Raw genomic sequence first — 21,903 nt, forward strand, 5'->3', positions numbered from 1 at the left:
ACAGACTTTGCTTGACTTAGCTAGGTTTTCATAGGCTTTGCTAGGCTTTGCTAGGTTTCGCTGGATTTTTCAATCTTGAAGTAATGTAATTTTACAAATTTAACACAATATTGGCAATAAATTATACATTTTTTTCCAACTAAATATATAAAACTCATAAAAATAAATACAAATAAATAAAAATACAACTGACTTTGCTTGACTTTGCTAGGCTTTGCTTGACTTTGCTAGGCTTTGCTAGGCTTTGCAGTGTTTAGTAGGACCGATTTTCACAAACTATATATTTTCAAAATCACCGTCAAAATGGACACGAAATCGGAAGATTTGGCGTCTGTTAAAAACGTGGAGAACACTGAACAGCCAATCTTGCAAATTAAAAATCCAGTTGTTAAAGTTGCTCTTCAAGACTGGGAAGATCTTGATAAGGATTTGGTGCAGCTTGAGGTAATCTAACTCTTAATGATGAACTTGGGTAACATTCAGACTATCCTCTTAATTTCGGACAGTTTTTTTTCTCTCTATGCGATACTTCTTTATAGTTGTTGTATTAAAATGTGATCCGTACCTGGTATGGATGGTGTATATTGAAACAAATATAACACCAGAACATTTGATCCTAAGGCTAAAAGAAACCTTTATTCCCTGTGGGTGTTAAAGCCAGTATTGGACTCGACCACGTATCATTCTGATTCAGATTTATTGTCTTAATACACTTACAAGGTCTCCAGCGTGTAAGTCCACCTTTATGGCCGTCAATGAGTCTTTTGATTTTTTACTATGGCAGACTGCTGACGTCCACCATCCCAGCAAAACGTAGCGAACGGTCCTTGCGCAGAGAATTCTCGCAGCCACTATTTTGAAATTATCTCTGTTATAAATTCAAATTTCTACGAAAATATTATGCCTACTATTTAACACATATTTATTTATGTCATTATGCCAAAAAACATATTCAGATATCATTAAACACTTACATGTGTCAATTGTTTATCAAGTATTCTGATATCTGTAAATCTGGGACAGATCTGACAGGTTGTGTACATGTATAAAAGGATATTCAGGGTTCGAATTTAGACTCGCATACTCGCAAAATGCGAGCGACATTTGGAAATTGCGAGTGACTTATTCAAGCTCGCAAAATTCTGCGAGTGGGTTTGACCACAAAATGTTAAAAGGAAAGAAGAATAAACATGAACTTAATTCCGCTATGTAGTCGAGTGTAAACAGCCTATAAGTGGCATGTTGACACTACCGGTATAAAGAAGACAGAACGGAGTCACGCTCTAGTAGGTTTTCAAAAATAGAACAAATACGGAAAAGCCCGAGTTTTATCTCGAATCTTTCCGGGATGCACCGAGGCGTGCATAATACAAAGTAAATACGAATGACGTAATCACCTAGCTCAATCATTGGCTAAATTTAGCGCTTTTGCGCACTATATGTAAACCTCATCATCCTTTGAATATATTTCCGCCCAACTGTCAAAATGAATAGACTTCGTTGATCGATATATTTCATGGTCCAAAGTATCCACGCTACGTTTACTGTTGCTTTTTTATTTTAAATTTATTATTTTATTGTTTTTAATACTTATAGACTTAATGAAATCTGTAGCGTGCTTGTCGAATGGGTATTAAATTACCCGATGGCGAGGGTAAATATACAAAGTGAACAATGTCAAATTATTGGACAGCTTTGTTATCAAAAGGCTGCCAGCATCAGACGAGTCTTTCCATACTCCCCAAATAGAATAAGCCATCAACAAGTATTCGAGTCACTCAAGATTGATACTTTTCAATATTCATAATATGTCTTAGGTGTTAATTTCTACTTTAATTAGACAATATTATAAGGGAATAAAGCAAATAATAAAATTGCAAGTTGATTTGTCATTTTGCGAGTTGCCTCAAAATGCACTCGCAAAATTTTGCGAGTGCTCCTCAAAGTTAAATTCGAACCCTGATATTAGTGACCCAGAATATATTTATGTGAAAATAACGACTTTTATGACAAATTCAATCCAGTTTAGATCACTGTCAGGTATATATTGATTGATTGACCAATTTTGTCATTATTATTCAACATCGAAGCATAATATCGCTATATTTTCTTTCATCTGGTGTTAAATGGTAGAGAGTTTAAGCATTACAGGGATACATAAGAAATGCCAAAATATTTAAAAAAGTATCCCTGATCGCTTATTATTGTAGCTACCAACAGGTACAGTATTTCCTCGACTATAAGACAGGGAAATTGGGTCCCGATTTCTAACCCCAATGATTTGAACCATTGCAGTTGGACAATGATCAGTACAAGAAGAAGTTGGAGGAAATGAAGGTCCTGCAGAAAAAATGTCTGGCAGGCATTGCTCATCAGCGGTATAGGCTAAAGAAGATTACAGAGGCCTTAAAGTATGACAGCAGAACATTGGAACCTTTTTATTGTAGAATGGATTCAGTGAAATTAAATCTGTGAAATAACAGCGAAAACATATTTATATTACTATATGTTGTAATTGCATTTTTTTTCATTTTTGTATTTTATTTAAATCCAATTAAAATAATTGATACCTTAGAGCTTAGCTGTAGAATGAGAACGAAATTAATGGCACTTGTATACTTTCATGTAGGCCAGTGAAGCATTTAAGTGAAGATGAAGAGAAGGCTGTGAATGCTCTTCAGATGCACATGTTGAAAAAGAAGAGCACATTTCGGGACTATGAGGATAACTTGCCACACAGAAATGGGTACTCCTTGTTTCAATGGCATTGTTAATCAGATTATTATATTCCTCGTGTGGATAAATGTTCATGTATATGCTCAATAATTTTCTTGAAGATGAAAGAACTTCATCTTATTTGATATTAGAATTTATTCCTTGATTCATACTTTGTAGAAATAGAATTTGATGCTGAAATTAGGGGTTACATGTAATGAATTGAATTTTAAATTAATTTGCTTAAGTCAAGGCTCAGACTCAACATATAGCTTTTAGAAGAAAAATGCTTAACATGTAACCACAACAATTTTATTTTTTTCCACATAATGAATTATTTTCTTTCAGATTGTATCTAAACATAATTCTTGGGCAGGTGAACATCTCCTTACTTAACAAGGAAGACAAGTGAGTACAACACATGGCTTACACATTTAGTAAACTTACAATCATTTAGTATCCTTATTATGCAGAGTAATTAACCTCTACCATAACATCTGAATCACTGAAAAGATTGAAGGTTGACTTTGCAATATGGCAAATGTGAAAGAACATCCATCCTTGATTTTGTGATACTTAAATCTGACTAATGCAATGAAATGGCATGTCATTTTCAAATGTTAAGAAAATGTGTGAGGATTTGTAAAAGTCTGGCGCCAATTATTCACTGATTTATTTTTAGCTCAACTATTCGAAGAATAAGGAGAGCTATACTACTCACCCAAGCGTCAGCGTCGGCTTCACACCTTGGTTAAGGTTTTGCATGTAAACACCTTTAAGTCATAATCTCAGTAAATACATCATGTATTGCATTGAAACTTTAGATTATGCATTTCCAACTATCGAACCTACTAAATTAATGAAGTTAGATAACACTTATATGAATTTAATGCAAATAATGGGCCTTTATTATTTGACTTAGAAATTCTGGTTAAGGTTTTGCATGTAAGCACACATAGGTTAATATCTCAGCAACTACTTGATTTATTGCATTAAGACTTTATACAATGGTACTCAACTATCCAACCTACTTAATTAACCAAGTTAGATAACTCTTGTTTGCATTTAATGCAAATAATTGCCCTTTATTATTTGACTTAGAAATTCTGGTTAAGGTTTTGCATGTAAGCACACATAGGTTTATATCTCTTCAACTACTTGATGTATTGCATTGAGACTTTATACAATGGTACTCAATCATCTAATGTACTTTATTAACCAAGTTAGTTAACTCTTGTTTGCATTTAATGCAGAATAAATGCCCTTTATTGTTCGACTTAAAATTTCTGGTTAAGGTTTTGCATGTAACCACATTTTAGTCAATTTCTCAGTAAATACATCATGTATTGCATTGAAACTTTAGATTTATATTCCCAACTATCTTACCTACTAAATTAATGAAGTAAGATAACACTTATTGAATTTAATGCAAAAATGGGCCTTTATTATTTGACTTAGAAATTCTGGTTACCGTATTGCAAGTAAGCACACATAGGTTAATATCTCAGCAACTACTTTATTTATTGCATTAAGACTTTATACAATGGTACTCAACCATCCAACTTACTTAATTTACCAAGTTAGATAACTCTAGTTTGCATTTAATGCAAATAATTGCCCTTTATTATTCAGCATCGAAATTCTGGTTAAGGTTTTGCATGTAACAGCATTTTAGTCAATATCTTAGCAAATACATCATGTATTTCATTGAAACTTTTGATATGTATTCCCAACTATCTAACCTACTAAATTAATGAAGTAAGGTAATCCTTTGTAAATATAATGCAAATTATGGGCCTTTATTATTTGACTTGGAAAATAATGCACTTACTCAACCACCCAACCTACTTGAATAACCAAGTTAGATAACTGTATTTTGCAAATAATGGCCCTTTATTTCTGGTTTAAATTTTGCATGTAACAACATTTATGTCAATATCTTAGCAAATACATCATGTATTGCATTGAAATCTAATCTAATTTTACAGTGATCCATGTTTCGCCAAATTTCGAAAAGTGGCGGAATAGTCTCTGTGACAGCTCTTGTTGCAATTAAAGCTTGACTTTTCGAAAAATAAGGAGGCTTTACTTCTCGCCGGCCTTTATTGACTTTTTTACTTTCCGTTCATCACAGGCACATTTAAAAAAAATGTTTACCCGGTTTTCACAAAGTGAAACCTCATAATAAGAATGATGTACATGTACATAATTGTTCAGGTGGAAGGGCGTCATCAAACTCACCTATGGTATCAAATAATATTAGTTAGGTTTGACATAAAGTGACCAAACTTAGTATGTAGGAAGAGTTTATGGAGTCCTTTCATTGGATTGCATTTGGGGCCCCTAGGGTGAAGGTCACTGTTACTAACAATAGAAAAATAGTTGGTGTTGAATAACTTTGGTTAGGGTTGACCTACATGCATTGCGACCAAACTTGGTATACAGGAAGAGTTTATGGAGACCTTTCATGAGATAGCGTTTTGGGCCCCTAGGGTCTAAGTTCAATCTGACCCTGAGTAGCATCATCCTCATCCTGTCACTCCTCACATTTCAGGTACCTGTACAAGCAGGACTATGAGAGGTTCAAGCTGACTTTTAGTGGCATCATCCTCATCCTGTCACTCCTTCTCACATTTCAGGTACCTGTACAAGCAGGACTATGAGAGGTTCAAGCTGACCTTTAGTGGCATCATCCTCATCCTGTCACTCCTTCTCACATTTCAGGTACCTGTACAAGCAGGACTATGAGAGGTTCAAGCTGACTTTGAGTAACATCATTCTCATCCTGTCACTCCTCCTTGTCCTTGGAAACTACATTGTCGACTTCTCCAATATCAGGTAGGGCAGAGTAAGTTTACTATATTCTGGTTTCTTAAGCTTGCCTATTTCTTGAAAGATAAGAAGTTGGGGTATTGTAATAATTAGGGATTCAAACGAATGGCAAACTTGATATTCGAATATTCGGTGATTCTTTTGATCGACTATTCGATTACCGAAATACATATTATAGAAGATGTAGTAAACTACTATTATTATTCGCTAAAGTAATAGCCGGCATATTTTTATCCCGTAATTTGTTGTAGTCAGTATGCGTTGCGGACCCTGATTTCCCTAAATGAGTTTTTGAAATTCTCCATTTTCAGGAAGATATAAGCAATACATTTTAAACAAACAAACAACAATTTCAAATAATTTCAATTCCGCTGCCTTTATATTTGTAACAATGTGAAAATAGATGGATTCCTAGTCAAATAGCATTTTGCGCCAATGGAGTGTCTTTCCGTAGGACATGCAGCCTTGTTCTGAGGTTGACCTCTAAATTGACTAAATATAACTATGGATAACCCAAACCAAATGGGAACTAATAAAATAATAAAATGAAAAATGTGGATTTGACTCATCTATTGTACAAGAATAGAGAAAATACATCCTATTAAAAAAGCTATACTATACATTTACATTTCAAAGCATGAACACTTTATCGAAACATGGAAAACAATTTAAAGCACATAAATAATTTATGTTAATTGAAATGTTACAACATTATTGTAGCACAAGGCATTCAAATCATCACGTCGATTTAATGTATGTTGCACAGCTAAATTTGCGGCTAAGACAACGCATCAGTTTTAATGCCGATTCCTAGCCAGATATTGTAAAAGTAGGGGGACTTTTTATATAGTATCCGACAATAAATCCCTAAATGACATATGACGCGTGTTTAGTGTATTGTCATTACATTCACACCTCTGGCATTAGGGGCCAATCGTTGTAAAACAAGACAAACAAACTTTATAAACAACAACAGTGATGTCGGCAAAAGGTTTTATATTCTCTTTATTGACATTCTAATACCAAAGTTTGATCGAATATTCGAATTTTTGTTTGCATCACTATTAAATAACCTTCATTGACCTTATTGCCTTAAATCTTAAAGCTTTGGCATAACTAAAAATCCATTCAAAATATTCAAATGAAACTTGGTACGCACATATTGCCAGAAACAATAGGCACATCTATGGCAAGGCCCATTTCTGGCCTTAATAATTGTTGAGTTATACCCCTTGTTTGACTGAGAGTAACAAAAACTAGTGTTGCTGCGGACTGATTTCATTGTCAACTTTCTAACATCGGGCAAAAAAGAGTTTGTGAAGCATTCTTCTTCAAGTACTTGCAGCTTGTCGGTGCTACCCATTAATATACATTTTTTGTTTGTATGCTGTTTAATGTTTTGATTATTATCATATTTATCTAGATGGGCTGACTCTATTCTCCATTTCCTTCTGGTCTGGTACTACTGCACACTGACAATAAGAGAACAGATACTTATTGTCAATGGATCCAGGTACGCTCTCATATTTCATTAAAGGCAACGTATAGATGTTGTCGTTGATCTGTTATTGCTGATCTCTGTTTCATGTATTTCCATATTGTAGGTCTTAAAACCTGTAGTTAAAAGGTTGTGATTCAACATCAAAAATCAGCAATAATCCTTTTAAGGTACAATTAGCTTTGAAACAATTCTACAAAATGTAGCCAAATGTAATTGTGTTTTGTTGAATACAATAACATATGTCTGTAAATGAATCTTTTAAAGATTTTTTGCTTATTTAAAAGAAATAGATTTAGGCATCTGCATCTTTCAAAGACAACATCAGTAGTTGGTGTTGAACATTGGATGGACAACATCCATAGTTGGTGTTGAACACATAATAGCAGATGTTTTTCTTTAAGCTACATTAGCTTTTCAACAAGAACATTAAATTAATTACATAACCCAGGGTGTTTTGATTAATGCAGAATCAAGGGCTGGTGGGTGCTTCATCACTTTGTGTCCACGGCCTGTTCCGCTATCACACTCATATGGTAGGTACTAAATTTGCCTTTCTGATTGAAATACTAAATGGTCTCTTTATTCAAATACTTAAGTCTAATCTTTGATGTAAAGCTGTTTACAAAAGTAAAAATACGCCATTTGCGATAGAAATTATTCCATGGCTTCTTTATTCTTTGTTGCTAGATAGTAGATACATGTTTAAAACTACTTTTTGAAATTCATTAGGTACTAGTAGTCTGCTATCTACACTAGCAGTTACAAGCTAACAGACCTTAAGATGGAAGAGATTAGTTCTGCCTTTTGGATAAGTGCTTCAAAGTGCATTTTGGGGCAAACATAATTGCCTGAACAATATCAGAGTGTTATGAAATCAGTATGCATGAATGAATGACAATTTTGAAATGATGATACCATATTTGTTAATCCACAGGCCAGATAGCTACTCTTACATGCAGTTTCGAACCCAGTATGGCTGGTTTATCCTTTATGTTGGTAAGAAGCTTAGATGTTATTTTAACTCATCTGGTTTGGAATAAAAAGTCAAAGTATTGTTACAGCCTCTGTGTCATTAGCAGTGATTGATCAAACAATAACCCACTGCAAATGTGGGGGATAAACATAATCCTTGTATATAATCAATACATTCCCCTACATGTGGGGGATAAACATAATCCTTGCATATAATCAATACATTTCCCTACATGTGGGGGATAAACATAATCCTTGTATATAATCAATACATTTCCCTACATGTGGGGGATAAACATAATCCTTGTATATAATCAATACATTTCCCTACATGTGGGGGATAAACATAATCCTTGTATATAATCAATACATTCCCCTACATGTGGGGGATAAACATACTCCTTGTATATAGTCAATACATTCCCCTACATGTGGGGGATAAACATAATCCTTGTATATAGTCAATACATTTCCCTACATGTGGGGGATAAACATAATCCTTGTATATAGTCAATACATTCCCCTACATGTGGGGGATAAACATAATCCTTGTATATAGTCAATACATTCCCCTACATGTGGGGGATAAACATAATCCTTGTATATAGTCAATACATTCCCCTACATGTGGGGGATAAACATAATCCTTGTATATAGTCAATACATTCCCCTACATGTGGGGGATAAACATACTCCTTGTATATAATCAATACATTTCCCTACATGTGGGGGATAAACATACTCCTTGTATATAATCAATACATTTCCCTACATGTGGGGGATAAACATAATCCTTGTATATAATCAATACATTTCCTACATGTGGGGGATAAACATAATCCTTGTATATAATCAATACATTTCCTACATGTGGGGGATAAACATAATCCTTGCATATAGTCAATACATTCCCCTACATGTGGGGGATAAACATAATCCTTGCATATAGTCAATACATTCCCCTACCTGTGGGGGATAAACATAATCCTTGCATATAATCAATACATTCCCCTACATGTGGGGGATAAACATAATCCTTGCATATAGTCAATACATTCCCCTACATGTGGGGGATAAACATAATCCTTGCATATAGTCAATACATTCCCCTACATGTGGGGGATAAACATAATCCTTGCATATAGTCAATACATTTCCCTACATGTGGGGGATAAACATAATCCTTGCATATAGTCAATACATTTCCCTACATGTGGGGGATAAACATAATCCTTGCATATAGTCAATACATTTCCCTACATGTGGGGGATAAACATAATCCTTGCATATAGTCAATACATTTCCCTACATGTGGGGGATAAACATAATCCTTGTATATAGTCAATACATTTCCCTACATGTGGGGGATAAACATAATCCTTGTATATAGTCAATACATTCCCTACATGTGGGGGATAAACATAATCCTTGTATATAGTCAATACATTCCCCTACAAGTGGGGGATAAACATAATCCTTGTATATAGTCAATACATTCCCCTACATGTGGGGGATAAACATACTCCTTGTATATAAACAATACATTCCCCTACCTGTGGGGGATAAACATAATCCTTGTATATAATCAATACATTCCCTACATGTGGGGGATAAACATAATCCTTGTATATAATCAATACATTCCCTACATGTGGGGGATAAACATAATCCTTGTATATAATCAATACATTCCCCTACCTGTGGGGGATAAACATAATCCTTGTATATAATCAATACATTTCCCTACATGTGGGGGATAAACATAATCCTTGTATATAATCAATACATTCCCTACATGTGGGGGATAAACATAATCCTTGTATATAATCAATACATTCCCTACATGTGGGGGATAAACATAATCCTTGTATATAATCAATACATTTCCCTACATGTGGGGGATAAACATAATCCTTGTATATAATCAATACATTTCCCTACATGTGGGGGATAAACATAATCCTTGCATATAGTCAATACATTCCCTACATGTGGGGGATAAACATAATCCTTGTATATAATCAATACATTTCCTACATGTGGGGGATAAACATAATCCTTGTATATAATCAATACATTTCCCTACATGTGGGGGATAAACATAATCCTTGTATATAATCAATACATTCCCCTACATGTGGGGGATAAACATAATCCTTGTATATAATCAATACATTCCCTACATGTGGGGGATAAACATAATCCTTGTATATAATCAATACATTCCCTACATGTGGGGGATAATCCTTGTATATAATCAATACATTTCCCTACATGTGGGGGATAAACATAATCCTTGTATATAATCAATACATTTCCCTACATGTGGGGGATAAACATAATCCTTGTATATAATCAATACATTTCCCTACATGTGGGGGATAAACATAATCCTTGTATATAATCAATACATTTCCCTACATGTGGGGGATAATCCTTGTATATAATCAATACATTTCCCTACATGTGGGGGATAAACATAATCCTTGTATATAATCAATACATTCCCCTACATGTGGGGGATAAACATAATCCTTGTATATAGTCAATACATTCCCCTACATGTGGGGGATAAACATAATCCTTGTATATAATCAATACATTTCCCTACATGTGGGGGATAAACATAATCCTTGCATATAGTCAATACATTCCCCTACCTGTGGGGGATAAACATAATCCTTGCATATAGTCAATACATTTCCCTACATGTGGGGGATAAACATAATCCTTGTATATAATCAATACATTTCCCTACATGTGGGGGATAAACATAATCCTTGTATATAATCAATACATTCCCTACATGTGGGGGATAAACATAATCCTTGTATATAATCAATACATTCCCTACATGTGGGGGATAAACATAATCCTTGTATATAATCAATACATTTCCCTACATGTGGGGGATAAACATAATCCTTGTATATAATCAATACATTCCCTACATGTGGGGGATAATCCTTGTATATAATCAATACATTTCCCTACATGTGGGGGATAATCCTAATCCTTGTATATAATCAATACATTTCCCTACATGTGGGGGATAAACATAATCCTTGTATATAATCAATACATTTCCCTACATGTGGGGGATAATCCTTGTATATAATCAATACATTTCCCTACATGTGGGGGATAAACATAATCCTTGTATATAATCAATACATTCCCCTACATGTGGGGGATAAACATAATCCTTGTATATCATCAATACATTTCCCTACATGTGGGGGATAAACATAATCCTTGTATATAATCAATACATTTCCCTACATGTGGGGGATATACATAATCCTTGTATATAATCAATACATTCCCTACATGTGGGGGATAAACATAATCCTTGTATATAGTCAATACATTCCCCTACATGTGGGGGATAAACATAATCCTTGTATATAATCAATACATTTCCCTACATGTGGGGGATATACATAATCCTTGTATATAATCAATACATTCCCTACATGTGGGGGATAAACATACTCCTTGTATATCATCAATACATTCCCTACATGTGGGGGATAAACATAATCCTTGTATATAATCAATACATTTCCCTACATGTGGGGGATAAACATAATCCTTGTATATAGTCAATACATTCCCCTACATGTGGGGGATAAACATAATCCTTGTATATAATCAATACATTTCCCTACATGTGGCTTCAATATGTTGTGATTCGTGCCACTTTATATGTTGGATTTTACCATATAGGGTGTTGAGCCTACTCTTGACATGGATCTTGTTATTGCAGCGTTTGTCCAGCTGTTGCAGTACCAGTACCAAAAGGGTTGTCTCTACCGCCTCAAATGTCTCGGTCAGCGACATGACATGGACGTCACTGTTGGTAAGACGGCTTAAATAATGTAGAAATATATGCATAATTGTTTGAAACTTTAAAATCAGTCTGACTGATGGAGGTATTTTGTATTCATATAAAAGGGTTCATGTGAGAGAATTAATGTAAGGTTTAACCAGTGTACTTTGCTTTGTCTATATGGGCCGGTTGTTTGTACTCAAAGCAAATTCAAATTGTAGATACTATACAGTATACATTGCAACCAGATAATTGTTTATAAATGTGTATAAAAAATGCTTGCAAGAAAATACCTTTTAAGATTTGCTATACTATATGAAATATGTGTGTTTGTTTGCAGAAGGGTTTATGTCATGGATGTTCAAGGGCCTGTCCTACCTGCTGCCTTTCTTGTTCATGGCTTATGTAAGTATGGCTTCGACACATATTCCTTCAGGCAAGATACTTTAACAGCTTATAATTATAATATGCTGCATATATCTCACCTCCTACATGATGCTATCCGATGGGTCTAGGGTGATCCTGTGGAGGGGATGTATAAAACATTGTTGCTATGCATGACATGTACTGTTGAAGTTTATACTGACACTAATGCTGTTACAAAATAAACATTTTTATGTATTTTTTTAATTAACAAAAACTGTAGTGCATAAGTCTGGCAGGGAACACTGTGTGCATTACAAAGTCAACAAACTCTGTGAGACATTACACTGTTTGTAGCTGGTTGTGTTTCCCACTCGAGCTTCATTCTCGCATGTTAAAAAAACACTGGGGGTGTATGTCCCATACTTTCATACAACCACCAGCTTCTGACAGTTTAACTAATAATATGCAATAGAATTGAGAATTAGCAATTGTGTCTGGGCTGTATGTTGTGATGCACAGGGTTTTTTTGAGATAAAGTTGCACAGAGGTTTGGCGTATAAAGTCAACATGTTGCATGCACAACCAACATCACTACCTCTAAGGTCAAGGTCATGCTTGGGGATTAATCCTTATGGAATTCTGGAATGAAATGCTGCATACATGCACCTAGAGTATAGGTGATTCTTTCCAAGTTGAAGGTACCGGGTATGTTATGAAAGAAGTAATTTTGAAATAACATGACACAGATGTTCGGCACATAAAGGGGACATGTTGGGTGCAAGATGCAGGTCCTTATCTCTGTATGTATCACATGCAAGTCCCGCCCCCACCTCTTATTTCATGGCTCCCCAAAAAGCATCAATCATTGGGTCCTGCATATATGCTTATAGTTTGTTAGCTTAGCTTAAACGTAAGCATATTCCATTGATCTGTGTTGCATTGATAGCTCTTGTTCTGTTTTGCTTTTGACATTTGATCCTTGTGACATTTAACTGGAAAACATAAGGTTTATCACTTGTCACTAAGAAAAAAGAGGTCTTGTCGTAGGATCAGTGTCATTGTCGTCAGTGGCCGTCTTGTCATATGATCAGTGTCAGTGGCGGTCTTGTCATACGATCAGTGTCATTGTCGTCAGTGGCGGTCTTGTCATATGATCAGTGTCATTGTCATCAGTGGCGGTCTTGTCATACGATCAGTGTCATTGTCATCAGTGGCGGTCTTGTCATACGATCAGTGTCATTGTCATCAGTGGCGGTCTTGTCATACGATCAGTGTCATTGTCGTCAGTGGCGATCTTTTTGTAGTCTCATTGTCATTCTCCTCAGAGGCGGTCTTGTCATACAATCAGTGTAATTGTCGTCAGAGGTAGTGTTGTAATAGGATCAGTGTCATTGGCATCAGGCAATTATTTGAAAACTGGTGCTATTTATTTAAATGAAGTTTTGTGCTAGAGACAGTGCGCATATGTACATCAAAGCTTACAAATCTAGCTTTAATAATTGTAAAGGTTTGACTGAAAAAGCAGACAAGCATTAGCATTTGATATGCAGTACTTTTGTGGCCATTAAAAGAACATTTAAGGTATTCTTTTTTTTGAAAATTAAACTGTAACTTCATTTTCCCATACTTTCAGTTGTTCCAGCTATACAACGCTGTGATTCTGTACCAGCTGTCATACGACCCACGATGTACTGAGTGGCAGGTTCCTGTCCTCGCCATCATCCACCTTATCCTCTTCCTCGGCAACATGAGCACGACCCTGCTTGTCCTCAAGCAGAAATTCACAGAGGATATAAAAAATATAAAGAAGTTTTACAAAACCAAGTATCGCTTCAACAACTCCAAGCCAAAAATCATGTAGACTTACAAATAAAGTCAGTGGCATGTTGAAACAAGACTTTGACATAGCACTGGTTAAGAGAGTTCTTAGAGGTTCAATAAAACCAAATTACATTTAGAAAAGCTAAGGTGCACTTTAAATAATTCAGGTTATGCTTAACATGATTCCACGTTTTCTGACAAACATGTACAAAATGGTACAGTATTGAGTAATGTTGAAGACCTTTAGTTAAAGGTCTACAGAGTCTTACAGCTCATAACTGTAAATCCTGGAAAATGGCAGGGGATCTGTTTTAGTACATGTGTAGGACCGATAAATGCCCAAAGCAGGGTAAAGGATCCCTTTTGAAATAGTGTCCAAAGTCATTTATATTAATTTCAAGGTACTTTATTCTGTTATTGATTCAATTGTACCAGCAAAAACAATCTGTACAACTGTACAGTAGTCCGATTTTTATTAAAACTTCAAAAGCCCTACTTCTCAGAGTATTTTCGCAGTATATTTATTTATAGTGAAAGTGTACTTTGTTCTGGGCACATCCAGATGAGATACTTTGAGCAACGTTGAGGATGTTAGTTACAGTTTTTTTCCTTCCTGGGATGGTAAATGTACAAATTGTACTTTGTACTTTGTTACTTGCCATTTGCAGAAATACTATAAAACCATCATACTAATTAGAAATTTTATTTGAAAAAGTTTGTTATTTTTTTTGTGTTCATTTTATTATCAGGTCAGAAATACATCTATAAATAACAAGTGCAATAAAATAGTCTTTCTTTGATGACAAAATAGTCTCTAGATACAATACAAGGTAATTATAAACATGATATTGGCATTTGTGAACGACAAGTTTGGTGTTGTATTTTATTAATTCATTGATCGGGTATGTTTGTTTTTTAATTAGAAGGCTTTGTTATTGTTACGTTCATGGTTGGTTGTTGTGTTCGTTGTAATTATGTCATATGCATGTTATATTTAAATAGAGCGTATAACTAAAACATGATACTTGATCATATTAGTAATACATGTAGCTCATTTTAAATTTATTCCTTCATAGTAGTGTCCAACATACTATAACTCCATCCTCAACATTTAGTAATTTACAACGCCTCATTTGCGCTTGTTATCTATAATGTTGTGTGCCAGTTACATGATGTATATGTTATTTACTGATCTAAGTCATAATGATGTTGCCATACGTGTATATCGATCTTTACATAATTATAAACTAATACAAAAAGTATGTATTGTTCTGGTGTCAGCATAATTATATTTAACCATAATTTATTTCAATTTTATAATCAATGAAATTCCTATGGGCTTGACTTCTACAACATTTCTGAGTTATCCAACATTCGTCACCTTCAAGGATTAAAACCTGTTCGTGCATTGGTAGATTTAAACTAACTGCATGGACGTTCCCCATGGTGATGATAGGTGTGTGTTGGTCAAAGACCGACAAAAGTACTGCTATATTTGGCTCAACTGGGCTGGAGCTTTGCCATGCATGGACGGTTGTATGTTTTACACCTGTAGCAGTGACCAGGGGTAGTTTTATTTTAAATCATCAAGGATGAACAGATAATTAACACTGTAAACTTGTTGAGATATTTTTATTCGAACTACGGAAGTTTAATGCTGAGATTCCGGAAGGAACAATATAATACAAACGTTAAAGCAATACTATACATGTGTATACAGTTCAACAACGGTCGTTTTTGTATATTTTTTGTTTTTGATGTGTACCCACATTCAGTGTACAGTACTTTATTAGAGTATTGATTCTGATCAATGTTCTTTGCATCAACATATTGCATGCACATTTTTACGCAATTATCTGAGGGCAGGAAGAAACACATGACACCAGAAATATATAGAAATGCAAATAGACATATAAAACATGTCTAGATGAATATGTAGTGTAAACAGGATTATTGAAACATTAAAACAATACCAATGGTGTAATCTCTAAAACATGTATGTACTTAAAAATATGTATCAATCGGAGACAAAACAGTTGCGAAAAAATGTTAACAAAATATGAAGTATACAATAATATAGTGGTTTTCCAATGTTAGTCAGAATAAACTGTAGCCTGGAAAAAGAATAGATAATCAACTGAACACAATTAATAAATAGGACTTCCACAGCAATGTTTGTGAATATCTCAAATCCAGCTGACTTGATTAATATGTTTAGGTAAATTGTACGTTTATTGGTTTCTTTCAATATAAATAACCAATTTCTCGACATATATTTCTCAGCGTATTAAAACTAGCAAATAAAATGAATATAACGTAGTGATATTATGCCAAAATAAAATCTAGACGACAGGATAGAGGAAGCTTCGAAGATTGTACTACGTCTTGCTTCTATTACCATTGCACTGCAAGTTGAATTGTTATAAAACCATGTCACATTTATGACGTAATTTATCACGTGGTATACACACTGAGGAATGGCAAAAAATTAAGTAGGCGTTGATTAACTGTTCTATGAGTCGCATTGTCTTTGACAATGTAAATAAAAAATGACTTGATGAAAATGTGCATTGAAAATGATTATAGAAACCGTAAAACAATATCAAATACAAATTATGCAGACAATTTCAATCGTTAATAACGCAGTGCTATACATTTATGTCTTATAAAAAACATATATGTATATATATTAAATAACGAAACAATTATGAAAATATGTAAACAAAATATATACTACGTTTTTTAACCAAAGTTATTTAAAAAACGATTATGTCGTTATGCATGATTGTAAAATGTAAACACATCATAAACAGACATTAAACAAAGTTGAAAGTAGATACGAATAATATATACAATATGTATACAGCCTGAAATACATGTTTATCACAGTTTTCTTGTAAAAAAAACAACAACAAAAAACTTGATGTAAAAAAATCTGAAAGCCACAAGTGAAAACCTGAGTATTTTTCCTCATTGATTTAAAGGTAGGTTAAACGATTGTTTCCAAAACACACGATCGATAATTTTGGGAAGTATCTTTAACGTGTCTACATATTGAGCTTCCGAGAGAAGATCCTGAACACTTCATTCATACTCAACCATTTTGACACTAAACGTCCCTATATAAAGTCATCATCGTCATCGGACGCGTTCTCTTCAGTATCAAGGTCGGGATCAGCGGGGTCAAGGACGACTTGGTCGTTGTCCCCTACGAGCTCAAGGTAACCGGAAGTGTCTGAAAAATATAGATTCGTTAGGCTTTCATTGTTCTACAATTTATAAATTACATAAATTCCAAATGGCTTGACATTGAAGTAAATTGATACAATTTTGATGTACCAATGAAACAACACAAAAACATATATAAGTACAGAAGATTTTCTGAGATTTACTGTATAAAGCAACCTTTTTTGGTGTAGATCTCTGGGTAGTCGGATGGTTTACACGAAATGTCTATAGGAAAGTTGTTAAACTTCCACATTACAATCTCTGCCGGTTTTCCAATGGTAGCCAGAATAAAGCGGTTGTCTAAACTGTAGCCAAGGTTTGTTACCTGGAAAAAGAATAAGACAATCAACGACAATCGTTTCGCAAAAATACGACATCCACAGCCCGGCATTGTTTGTGAAGTATGGGATGTACATCTCAAATCCGACTTACTGATTAGGCTTAGGTAAATTGCTGGTTTAATAATACTATATTTATTTCAAGATAAATATATAATTTCCCATTTTTCAGCATAATCAAACAAACAAATAGATATGAATGTAACGAAGTGATATATGCACTACACAAAATCGTGACGACAGAATAAAGAAAGCTTTGACGCTTATACTACGTCTCGCTTCTGTCACCATTGAACTGTAAGACAGTTATTAATAACCATGTCGAATTGAGATGAAAGCATAGACAACAGAAGTCAACGCTCGTTTTGCTCATAAATGTTGAAATCCGTGGAGTACATCATTTGCTGTGCTTTTTTAATTTTAGTGAAATTTAGTTGAGAAAAAGTACTAAAACTATTTTATATGGTGAGAATTCTTGAAAGTCTTTCGACATACAGAACATCTTGTGTTTTTTTTTATGTCTAAATGTTCCAGACTTTTCAATCGCCAATATGTTGAGGCTTCTTGATGGTACTTTTTCAAATGAGAGTTCTGTTGAAAAAAAGTTGCACTTCCTGGTTGATTACAAAAAATGCAAACATCTATCTTAAAAAAGCAATCACAACAAAGCCACAATTTATTGTTGATTGGATAGTGTAAAGCATTTGGCACCTGAAATGTCACAATCTTTAGCACATTTTGAATTACAAGTTGTATGGGTTAGTTTCAATTGTATTATTAACAAAAGTATCAACTATTATATATTTTCATACAGTATTAGGTTAAAAGGGATTATACTTGAACTTTTGACTTCTGCACTTGTCCCTGTAGTTTCCATTATTTTATGATAACATTTCGTACCCCTTTGTCCAGTGTATATGAGGCAACTGTCTCATAGGACGCCTTATCCCAAAGACGTAGCGTCATTTCCTCCTGCCAGCTGCCAAACGTGAGGATGTATGGACTACCAGGAGAGAAGGAGATCTCAATGCCAGATCGATGACCGTGAATTCGGTGTAGCAGTGTGCCTTGAAACAGGTGTATCTCAATTAGAAAACAAGAGATGTCACGGTTAAGTAACAAATGCACCCGAGTGGGCCTTGTGGGACGGGTAGCCATTATTAAACCACATGAGATATTTGTAAAACATCTATGGCCCCACCTGCGTGGCAGCCAATAAGTCATTTGACATTAAATATCTTTTGAGGCAACCCTTCTTTTAATATTGACCGGACAAGGTTATTGTATTGAATGCCACTGTGGTCCTGAATTTTGACCTGAATACCTCAACAGTGGTCATCCGTAGGGCATAACCAACCTCCCTAACAATCCAAGGTCACCGCGACCATGACCTTCGACCCACTGACCTTAAAATAAAAAGGAGTCATCTGCTAAACATGAACAACCTCCTTTTCAACTTTGAGGACCATATTAGTTTGGTCTTAAGGCAACGTGTAAAACAAGCCAACATCGTTAATAAAGTTCTTACCATTTTTTATGTTGAACACCCTCAAAATGAAGTCATCATGCGCAGACAGAACAGTGCTCGCATCCATAAGCTGGAAAACATCAACGCCTACAGAACAACCGCTTCTCTCCTTGGTCGACGTGTATCGGTTGTGATATTCCGCATCTACTAGCTCTGCAATCAGCTTTCCTACAGGACAATTAACCACAGAAAATATTCATTTAATATTCATTTAATATCTATGTTAATACGTTCGTCAGAAATAGACATGTACATGTTGCGATATCTGGTAGTTGCGTTTTGCACAATTGTCTATGTGGTTGCATGCCAGTCTGTCGAAATAAGTTTCTCTCGTGGTGTTTTGAATACGTTCTTTAGATACGGATGCGATGGACGATTTCACACCACGCGTTGATTTCAAATTTGACAGCGAACTTAATGCCACCATATGTTTATAGAGTTCCTTTTTTGTCCGCTTTTGAAACGTGAGCATGGATCAGTGATTGCCTCTGAGTCATGGAGTTATTTTGGAACGTTTATGGCACAAGAAGGATAGGGTCATAATGTGCAATTGGAACACTATTGGCATAATAAGGAGCGCTAGGGACACCAGGTGCGCTGGAAACACTATTGGCATAATAAGGAGCGCTAGGGACACCAGGTGCGCTGGGAACACTATTGGCATAATAAGGAGCGCTAGGGACACCAGGTGCGCTGGGAACACTTTTGGCATAATAAGGAGCGCTAGGGACGCCAGGTGCGCTGGGAACACTATTGGCATAATAAGGAGCTCTAGGGACGCCAAGTGCGCTGGGAACACTATTGGCATAATAAGGAGCGCTATGGACACCGGATGCGCTGGGAACACTATTGGCATAATAAAGAGCGCTAGGGACGCCAGGTGCGCAGGGAACACTATTGGCATAAGGAGCGCTAGGGACGTCAGGTGCGCTGAGAACACTATTGGCATTATAAGGAGCGGTAGGGACACCAGGTGCGCTGGGAACACTATTGGCATAATAAGGAGCGCTAGGGACACCGGGTGCGCTGGGAACACTAGGGGCACAATAAGGAGCGCTAGGGACACCGGGTGCGCTGGGAACACTAGGGGCACAATAAGGAGCGCCAGGGACACCGGGTGCGCTGGGAACACTAGGGCACAATAAGGAGCGCTAGGGACACCGGGTGTGCTGGGAACACTAGGGGCACAATAAGGAGCGCTAGGGACACCGGGTGTGCTGGGAACACTATTGGCACAATAAGGAGCGCTGGGGACACCGGGTGCGCTGGGAACACTATTGGCATAATAAGGATCGCCAGGGACACTGGGTGCGCTGGGAACACTAGGGGCACAATAAGGAGCGCTAGGGACACCAGGTGCGCTGGGAACACTATTGATATAATAAGGAGCGCTAGGGATACCAGGTGCGCTGGGAACACTATTGGCATAATAAGGAGCGCTAGGGACACCAGGTGCGCTGGGAACACTATTGGCATAATAAGGAGCGCTAGGGACACAAGGTGCGCTGGGAACACTATTGGCATAATAAGGAGCGCTAGGGACACCAGGTGCGCTGGGAACATTAGGGACACAATAAGGAGCGCCAGGGACACCAGGTGCGCTGGGAACACTATTGGCATAATAAGGAGCGCCAGGGACACCAGGTGCGCTGGGAACACTATTGGCATAATAAGGAGCGCTAGGGACACCCGGTGCGCTGGGAACACTAGGGGCACAATAAGGAGCGCAAGGGACCGGATGCGCTGGAAACACTAGGGACACAATAAGGAGCGCCAGGGACACAAGGTGCGCTGGGAACACTAAGGACACAATAAGGAGCGCCAGGGACACCAGGTGCGCTGGGAACACTATTGGCATAATAAGGAGCGCCAGGGACACCAGGTGCGCTGGGAACACTATTGGCATAATAAGGAGCTGTAGGGACACCCGGTGCGCTGGGAACACTAGGGGCACAATAAGGAGCGCAAGGGACCGGATGCGCTGGAAACACTAGGGACACAATAAGGAGCGCCAGGGACAACGTGTGCGCTGGGAACACTAGGGACACAATCAGGAGCGCTGGGGACACTGGGTGCACTGGCAACACTAGGGGCAAAATAAGGGGCGTTAGGGACACCGGGTGCACTGGGTACACTAGGGGCACAATCAGGAACGCTGGGGACACCGGGTGAGTTCGGTGCACTTGTAGCCCCCAAAAAAAACTAATCAAGCTTGAATCATTGATTTTCAACATAATGTGAAGACCGGTGGGATATCATTGGCTATTATTTGACTATATCTGTCTGAAACTTAAAAAGAATAAGAAAAATAACATGTGTATTCAAACCTAAAAGAATCTATGCGTGATTTGTTATGGTTGTAAATGAGCGGTTGTCATCTATGTAAGTAAATGTATATAAAGCAAAGAGATAGTATAAGGAACATATTAACAATATTAAATAATTCTTATTGAATTTGCCCTACCCATTTTTGTATCCCACACTTCGAGAAATGAGTCTTCTTCCTGTCGTTTACTGCCCTTTGGAACCCCTGTAAAATTCGTATTTATTGTTAGCATTACCTTTCAAAGTATAATGCATAATTTCAAACACCAATGTTCGATAATTTACAGGCAGAAATGTACAAACATGGTATTCAAAAATATATCATCTCATATTTTATCTATATTCATTCTTTTAAGCAAAAAACGGCTAGTTGTGCAATATTTCAGGAAACACACGAATAAACACTAGCATATGTTTAAATATAACTACGCTAAAACTATGTTAT

General features: G+C 36.3%; 2 protein-coding genes across 3 annotated transcripts in view; one reads left to right on the forward strand and one right to left on the reverse strand.

The window, feature by feature from the left end:
- Positions 1-303: 303 nt before the first annotated feature.
- LOC128229988 (ion channel TACAN-like) lies at positions 304-15,301 on the forward strand. Its single transcript, XM_052941952.1, has 11 exons — positions 304-444; positions 2,296-2,411; positions 2,630-2,746; positions 3,064-3,123; positions 5,440-5,553; positions 6,971-7,060; positions 7,516-7,581; positions 7,983-8,044; positions 11,790-11,882; positions 12,193-12,257; positions 13,852-15,301. The coding sequence occupies exons 1-11, from the start codon at positions 304-306 to the stop codon at positions 14,077-14,079; spliced, it is 1,152 nt and encodes a 383-aa protein (XP_052797912.1). The 3' UTR covers positions 14,080-15,301.
- Positions 15,302-15,656: 355 nt separating this feature from the next.
- Positions 15,657-21,903, reverse strand: part of LOC128231374 (uncharacterized) — a 36,093-nt gene continuing 29,846 nt past the window's right edge. For both annotated transcript variants that reach the window (XM_052944127.1, XM_052944126.1), the window contains 5 exons: positions 21,598-21,663; positions 19,134-19,301; positions 18,506-18,672; positions 17,445-17,592; positions 15,657-17,274 (listed from right to left, as the gene is read on the reverse strand). In XM_052944127.1, coding sequence (XP_052800087.1) covers positions 17,159-17,274; positions 17,445-17,592; positions 18,506-18,672; positions 19,134-19,301; positions 21,598-21,663 — 665 coding nt within the window. In that variant the 3' untranslated portion in view covers positions 15,657-17,158. The remainder of the gene's footprint in view (positions 17,275-17,444; positions 17,593-18,505; positions 18,673-19,133; positions 19,302-21,597; positions 21,664-21,903) is intronic.

The sequence above is a fragment of the Mya arenaria genome, chromosome 4 (genome assembly GCF_026914265.1).
Source record: "Mya arenaria isolate MELC-2E11 chromosome 4, ASM2691426v1".
NCBI classification, from domain to species: Eukaryota; Metazoa; Mollusca; class Bivalvia; order Myida; family Myidae; genus Mya; species Mya arenaria.